General features: G+C 39.8%; 1 protein-coding gene across 2 annotated transcripts in view; it reads left to right on the top strand.

Moving 5' to 3' along the window:
- POPDC2 (popeye domain containing 2) overlaps nucleotides 1-6,413 on the top strand; it is a 25,693-nt gene extending 19,280 nt beyond the window's left edge. The window contains exon 4 of one of the 2 annotated variants that reach the window (XM_027868052.1): nucleotides 6,078-6,413. In XM_027868052.1, coding sequence (XP_027723853.1) covers nucleotides 6,078-6,172 — 95 coding nt within the window. In that variant the 3' untranslated portion in view covers nucleotides 6,173-6,413. The remainder of the gene's footprint in view (nucleotides 1-6,077) is intronic. The other variant, XM_027868057.1, reaches the window with a different exon arrangement.
- Nucleotides 6,414-8,117: the final 1,704 nt, after the last annotated feature.

Raw genomic sequence — 8,117 nt, 5'->3', positions numbered from 1 at the left:
TGTGTATAGAAATGTATGTGATTTATCTGTGCATAATATACACATAATATATGTTTATATGTATGTAAATATGTGTTTGTGTCTGTAATTTATAGTGTGGTATAGTAGATAGAGATCAGGTCTTGGAGCCAGGGAGACCTGGTATAAGTCCTGTCCCTGACTGTGTGACCTCAATCAAGTCATTTGACCTCTGAGTTATCTAGGTCACTAAGACTATATGTTACAAAAGAGAGTCCTGACCTACATTTGTCTCTCTACCACTGAAATTACTGGTCCATCTCTCCCATCCCTGTTTGTATAATATGGACTGGCTAATCACTTGTGTGGGCTGGCAGATTGCTCTCCCTGGTTTGCAAAGTTGTGCTAAATGCTAGATGCTGCTGCTAGAGCTGAAGTGAATTTCGTTGTGACATTAGTTCAACCGGAAAAGGTGACAACATTAATTCTAAGCAGGCTGTCTTCTTGGCCTTTGGTCAGTATTGGAAATATACTAAAAGTCCCTTGGGCTAAGGGCTGGGAGGAGGTAGGTGCTCTCTGTAACTGGGAAATGCCCATCCCACAGAAGATCCAAAATGCTGGACTAATTTACTGTCAAAGAATAGAGTGGAGGTTTTGTGAACCATTGCATTTGGGAAGGAAGCCGACACCACCCTAACCAGATCCTGTTAGCTGATTGAGGTGGGTGCCAGAAGATGGCATTCCCCCGAAAACCACACCTATCAAGGTGGCCCAATTGCACTTCCTCAAATGAATCTCATAATGCCTGGGACTGCTCATGGGATTTCCTCTCCTAGTAGGGGACAGAGCCCAAAAAGCTCCCATTGAATGAATTCCAGAGACTTGTTGGCATATTTTCCCACAGTGGTCTTTCACAAGGCTATAATACTTCCCCAAGGGATTCTACCTAATCATGTCCAGACCTTGCATGAGTCTTCCTGAGGAAAATCCCATTGCATTTGATGGAGGTCATCTCCCAGGACGACACTTCTGAGCAAAAAATGCAGAATCACAAAAAGCAGGAAGGGACTTTGGTGACAATCTAATCCAGCCCTCTTATATTAACAATGAGGAAACTGAGGCCCAGTAAAATTGGTCCAGGGTCACACAGGACTCCTCATTGCCCATTTCTAGGGGTGTCCTAGTAAATGTTTAACAATTGGCTGGGGGAGAGCTGGGAAGGAAATGTACCTTAGGAAGCAAGATACACTTTTAAGTTTAATTTGCACTAACATTTTCCATCAATTTCTTAAATCTAGACAATAAAATCAACAAAACAATAAGTCAAGCCCTGATTTGTAGCATTTGCCAATTTCTAAGGTGTAAATGCTCCCACTGAAAATTTGACAATAAGCTCGTTTGAACTCTCACATCCCACTCTAGCCCACTACTGCCTATTGCCTTGTCCGAACAAATTTCTCTACCTAGCTCTCAAGGTCCTCCCTTAGCTAGCCCCACCCTGCCCATCCAGCCTCATTTTGAATTAATCACCAGCACACATCTTCCATTCTAGTCAAGCCAGCTCAAGGTTACCTCCACCTCTGTCCTTTCACTCTCCTAATTTCCTTCACTTGGAATACTCTCCCCTCCAATTACAAAAATGTTGTCCACTCACTTCTCTGTTCAAAAAGAGGACCAGTGAGGGATGTTTCTCCAGATGCAAGACTTCAAAATGAGAACAGCATGATATCTATGACTGTACCACAGGGATTAATGAATGATTGCAATGATTGCACATTTTGGAAGAAAATTATATATATAACGATCATTATACCTGTTAATTACTGTAGAACGAGCAGGAGAATTATAGAGGAGAGGCAGAGTGAAAAAAGTGGGAAAGAACCCTGGGTTTGGAACCATAGAGCCTGAGTTCAAATCTCAGCCTAACTACTTACTGGCTGTGTAACACCAGGCAAATCACTTAACCTCTCTGGATCATTGGCAAAATGAGGGTTTTGGACTAGGTATCTTCAAAGTTCCTTAAAGCCCTTAAACTATGAGTTTTGTTTTGTAGATATAAAATGCATCTGTCAAAGCAGTGTGTACCGCTAGAGAGCTAGATGTAAAAGGTCTGGTTCAGTAGCAAGTCCTGAAGCCTGTTGTCATTTAACTGATCACCCTAGACCCACCAAGATGCTTTCTCTCCCATCCTCCCATTCTTTTCATGCTCGACCTTTCTAGTTGCTCTTCTCTCTGACCCTTCTATGGCAACCATGTTGTCTTCTAAAGCAAGAACGATGAGGTAGAAAGAACATTGGATTTGGAGTCAGGAGAGCTAGGGACAAGTGCTGGTACTTCCAACTTTGTGGATTTAAGCAAGTAATTTTTTTTTAAGAGTTAACCTATTTTTAGGCCTCAGGTTTTTTCTTTTGAGTATAAGGGTACCAGATTGGTTAGTTTCTCAAGACTTCTTCAGCTTTAAAATTCAAGTATCCATTTGAATTGATAAGGGATAGTCATCATAGAGGTTTCTGGGTGATGGAATGCTGGGATTGGAGTCAGGAAGACCTGAGTTCAAATCCTGCCTCAAACACTTACTAGCTGTGTGATCCTAGGCAAGGCATTTGAACACTCTCAGCCTTGTCTTTTAAATAGGGATAATAATAGAACTCATCTCGCAGGATTGTTAAGAGGATCAAATGAAATAATAGGTATAAAGTGTTTTGCAAACCTTAAAGTACTAAGTACATACTATCAACATAATATATAATAGTTACTATTTTATTAATATACAACTAATATAATATATGATAACATTATATTATTAATATACTACTAGCATAACACATATTAATATGCCATTAACATAATGCATAATATTATATATTATTTATATACTAGTAACACAATGCATAATATTACACATTATTAATATGCTATTAAAATAATATATAATCATTGCCATAGTGTTATATATTATTAATATGCCACTAATATGACATATACTATTAATATAATATAACTGTTATAACTGCTTCAATTTTGTAAGAGCAAATACACAGAACCGTTAGGTGATTTTTCTGTTTCTTACAGTAATTCATGCAGTGGCTGAGCCTGGGCTAGCGTAGGGTTTTTCTCCATTACGACGTCCTGTTCTTCATGTCACTAAATATGATCGAGTGACCTTGGAATGTCCCCCTCCCCTGGTGACTGGGATTCCCAGTCATCCTGCACCTGTTAGGATCATTTTACAGTCGATTCAAACTTAGGAGTCCTTAGGGCTTCCTGACGTCTACTAAGGTTTCTGAAACAGAGCCTTAAAGTACCCAGTCCTGCCCTGTCACCAATACTGTCATTCTTTTCTACAACTCAAGAAGTAACAACCAAAGGCGCCACACATAGCTCTAGGGAAATACACTGCCATGTGATACACATTGGGTGTCTACAAAACAACATTCAGAACTCTGAAGCTTGAAGGGAAGGGACGTCAGAGGTCATGCCGTCCTATTCATTCGTGTTGTATTGAGGGAAACAGACCAGATAGCAAGCTGCTAATAGTATTTCTGACAACTTTATTCATGTTTTGAACTTTCTCTGTTAGTACACAAATATGGGAAGGCCAGTGTAAATCAGTACCCACAAGAGGGAGACCAAAAGAGCCTATGACATAAATAAGACCCTCCAATTAAATCACCATATACTTTAATATTTTGTGACTTTAATACCAAGGTGGACATAGAAGTTCTGTGTGTGTGTGTGTGTGTGTGTGTGTGTGCATACATATACATATCTATTGTATACACATACATACCTATGTGTGTATATATTATATTATATTCATAATATTATATATAATATATTTATCAATATACATATCTATGTAACTAGCATTTATGTAGTATTTATTTAAGGTTTGCAAAGTGCTTTACAAATATTATCTAATTTGATCCTCAAAACAATCCTGGGAGGTAGATGCCATTATTATCCCCATTTTACAGATGAAGAATGTGACACTGAATGTGGTAAAGTGCCTTGCCTGGGTTACACAGCTATTAAGTATCTGAGGCAGGATTGGAACTCAGGTCTAGACTATATTTTTGACTGACTGGATAATCCATAGAAGTGGTTCAAAAATACTTATGTCTTAGACAGATACTTTGAACAATGAGTTGGTATCAGAATTCAGAAGGAAAAATGTGGTCATACTTACTTACTGGAAAATTGCAAAATGTTTTTAATGACCATGAGCTTGTCACTTAAAAAAGAGGTTGATCCTTTTTAAACATAAATATGCTTCCAGAGATACAGTATAGCTGCATCTCATGTAATATCAGAGCCTAAAGAATTAAGCTGTAAAATAAAGAGAACTTAAGAAGTGAGCCATAGGTATCACCTATTCTCACCCCTTTATTTTATAGATGATGAAAACACAGCTCTGATAAAGGAAGTGAATTTTTTAAAAAAAGTTTTGTTGATACTTTTTCCTATATCACTGTCACTTCTTACTGCCTCTCTCCTTCTGCTCCCCATCTCCAGATTCCTCCCATGCATCATATATTCCTCATTCCACACTTCTCTTCTAAGAAGTAGGGGATATACTTCTCCATTGGTCTTCTGAAAGGGAGTAGGGGTAGACAGGAAGAGAATAAGCATATTGTATATATGTATATATACACATATATATTATATATACATATATATAGCATCTACTATGTATCAGGTACTGCACTAAGCACTTTTTACAAATATGATCTCATTTGACTCTCACATCAACAGATATGTGCTATTTTTATCCCCATTTTACAGTTGAAGAAATTGAGGCATGGGGAAATTAAATGACTTGCCCAGGGTCACACCGCTATTAAGAAGCTGAGGTTGAATTTAAACTCGTCTTCCTGATTCCAGGCCCAGTTCTTTATCCACTGCACCACCAGCTGCCTCTGAAGGCATGATGGGGCACTGCATGAATCAGAATTCTGAAGCCTTTCAATATTCTATTCTTTTAGGTCACTGTAGTCATCACAGCAGGCAGTCTCCTTATCCTATTTAATGTGACAATTTTTCCAAGGTGACACAGCTGGTTCGTGGTTCATCCAGCACTCTATAACTGAGTGCTCCCAATTGCCAGCCTATGCCTGAGCCCATATCATGATGCTTTCTATAATGGGGAGAAGGGGTAGAATCTATAGAATGTGGTGGCTAATTAGAGACGTGAGGTTAAGGAACCAAAGATGAATCTGAAGGTTTCTAGCCTGGTCAAGTTGGGAGGATGGTGGCACCATCAATTGAAATAGGGAAGTCAGAAAAAAGAAGTTTTAGGGGAAAGATGAAGTTCAGTTTGGAACAGCCTGAGGAAAATCTAGCTGCCCTAGCTCCATCTTATTGTGAAGGAAGAGAACTTAGTTCATTTACCAAGGATATTGGAGAAGGAGAAGTGAGAGGCACAGGGGAGCTACAAAATGGATAATTAGCCCTCAAATAACCCAAAGTTTACTGTACAGTCCAAATATCTGTTCCTTAGCAGAAAAAAAAACAACCTTGAATACCACCAAATAGGATTTGAAAACACTTCATTTAGTTGCAGTTCTATGAGCTATTTTACTAGTTAGAGACATTATGTCTGCAATGCTTTTCTCACCAATTTACTTTAAGACTGTTACAAGTTGGACAACTGAGGTAGGAAATAGAAAGCCAAGTCCAGTACTTCCACATCATGGGGGTTAGGGACCTGGTGCCCCTGAGATCTGGAAAATCCGAGTAAAATTTTTTGGTCCTCGCTTCATAACCAGAGAAGAAGTCTGAATGTTTTTCTTCTATGGGTATTAACAGTATTAAAGATAAAATATTTTGATATTATATAATACTATACATATATTTTAGTCATTTCTGAGTTTCTAAACTTTTACTGTATTATCTGCTGGCCTTTATGTGTTGTCTGTGGCTTACAAAAAACTCCCCCCAAAATTTCCATATAATTTCTTATGCCGGCTTGCAATATATCGAAATCACAATAGGGAAAGTCTCCATGTGGAAGGGATAACTGTATATACAAAACCTAGCAAAGGCTCCAGCCGGAGCTTGCCAAACTATTGGGAATCATGGTTCTGTATCTGGTTTGTTTTTTTTCTCTCTCCCTCCAGCTTCTGCAAGTCCTCCTAGGAGTCATCCTCACATTCAAGCCAAAAGCTCAAAGGGACGGGCCCCTTTGGCTCCAACACATACCCCTGAACTCTAGGGATCAACTGGTAACTCTTGTTGGGATGACCAGCCCCACTCTCTGCACAAGCTTGTGTTCACAAAGAGGCTGCCAATGAACTTGACCTCCTGAATGTTCATGTACCAGGTTCCTCACTTGCACCTGCCATTGAGACGCACAAGACTCCCGTACCTGCGTGATACCACAGTGATCTCCACTTGTGCCATTTTGTATTTTCCCCACTTCTTCCCTCTGGGTCATTTAATTAAAATGCCTAGAAAGTGCCATGCGATTAAGCTAAGAAGTCCTGATTCATGTTTCTTTTTCATTCAGTGGCGCTGTCGTGGCTTGCTGTCTAAACTTTGTGCAAATCACACAAAGTTTGATCTTTCTAGGCCAACCAATAAAATAAGTGAGTTGGACTGATTTATGTGCAAGGCCTCTGTAAGGTCTAACCCAGGGGTGGGGGAACCTGTAGCCTTGAGACCACAAGTGGCCCTCTAGGTCCTCAAGTCAGGCCCTTTGACTAAATTCAAACTTCATAGAACAGGATTCAGTCAAAGGGCCTCACTTGAGGACCTAGAGGGCCACATGTGGCCTCGAGGCCACAGGTTCCCCACCCCTAGACTATGATTCTTTGATTTAGAGAGGGAAAAAAGAAAGAAAATAAGCATTTATGAATAACTACTATGTGGAGGCAGCTAGGTTGCTCAATGGATAGCGCACAAGGCCTGGAGTCAGGAAGACCTGAGTTCAAATCCAGCCTCAGACACTCACTAGCTATGTGACTATGGGCAAGTCACTTAGCCTCTGTTTGTCTTAATCCACTGGAGAAGGAAAGGACAAATCACTCCTGTATCTTTGCCAAAAAAATCCCAAACAAGATCATGAAAAGTCAGATATTATTGAATGACAGCAACACTATGTGCCAGGTGCTGTGCAAAGTGCTTTATAAATATTATTTCATTTGATTCTCACAACAACCCCGGGAGGAAGGTGCTATCATTTTCTCCGTTTTACAGTTGATGAAACTGAGGCAGACAGTGGTTAAGTGACTTAGCCAGGGTCACACAGCTAGGAAGTGTCTGAGCCACATTCAGACTCAAGTCTTCCTGACTCCAGGTCTGGCAATCTATCTAATACCACCTACAGGTAGGGGTAGGGAGTAGAGAGAAAAGAACAGCATACCATAGGGCTTCTATTGATAAGGAAGTAGAGTGAGGCTAGTTAGGAACTAAAGTGAGGTGTGGCTGCTGGGAGGAGAAGCTACCAACCTGATTGCTTCATATTTTAACCAATTCTACTTGTTAATTAAGCTTTAAGCTTAATTTTAAAGCTGCTTAAGGTCTAAAAGTGCTGACAGTGCCCCCTTCTAAATTTCAGCATCCAGGGGCAAAGTACCGTTTGTCTGGTCTTAGTTTTGGTCAGGAAGCAGGTGAGGAATAGGGAAGCTCTGCTCTATGATGTCATAGATTTCAGGTGCCATCTGAAAGTGAGGCAGCAGAATTCTGCAACAGGATGTTGAGAAGTAACTAAGGCTGTGGACAGTGGAGTCACAGTTGAATAGGGCAGAGAGAGTACTCCAAAGAAAAACTCCCCCTGCTTCATAATATGTCCCAGCCTTGGCCATACCAGTATCACCTATGTCATGTGTTATAGTTTGGGTTTAGGGTTTAGGAAATGATCAGAGCAGCACATGTGGGTAGCCATTGTTATATATATTTTGAAGAATAATTTCTTCAATATATGGCCAAAAACATGTATTCTAAATTTGGTCCAAATACTGGCTGTTTATTCATCCATTCAATAGATATGTATTAAGCATATCCTATAGCCAAACTACTGTAGAATATGCGAAGAATTACCTTTCATAGAGCTTTTAGAGAAGGATCAAAATTAGGCACAAATGACTTCAGTATAAGTTCATATGATGAATCACGTAGAAACAAGATTCTATATAGGTGTTCAATGGGGGGAGGGATTA

The sequence above is a fragment of the Vombatus ursinus genome, unplaced genomic scaffold, assembly GCF_900497805.2.
Source record: "Vombatus ursinus unplaced genomic scaffold, bare-nosed wombat genome assembly UNPS02001419.1, whole genome shotgun sequence".
Classification (NCBI taxonomy): domain Eukaryota; kingdom Metazoa; phylum Chordata; class Mammalia; order Diprotodontia; family Vombatidae; genus Vombatus; species Vombatus ursinus.
Note: the sequence above shows the minus strand (reverse complement) of the source record. Positions and strands in the feature narration are given on the sequence as shown.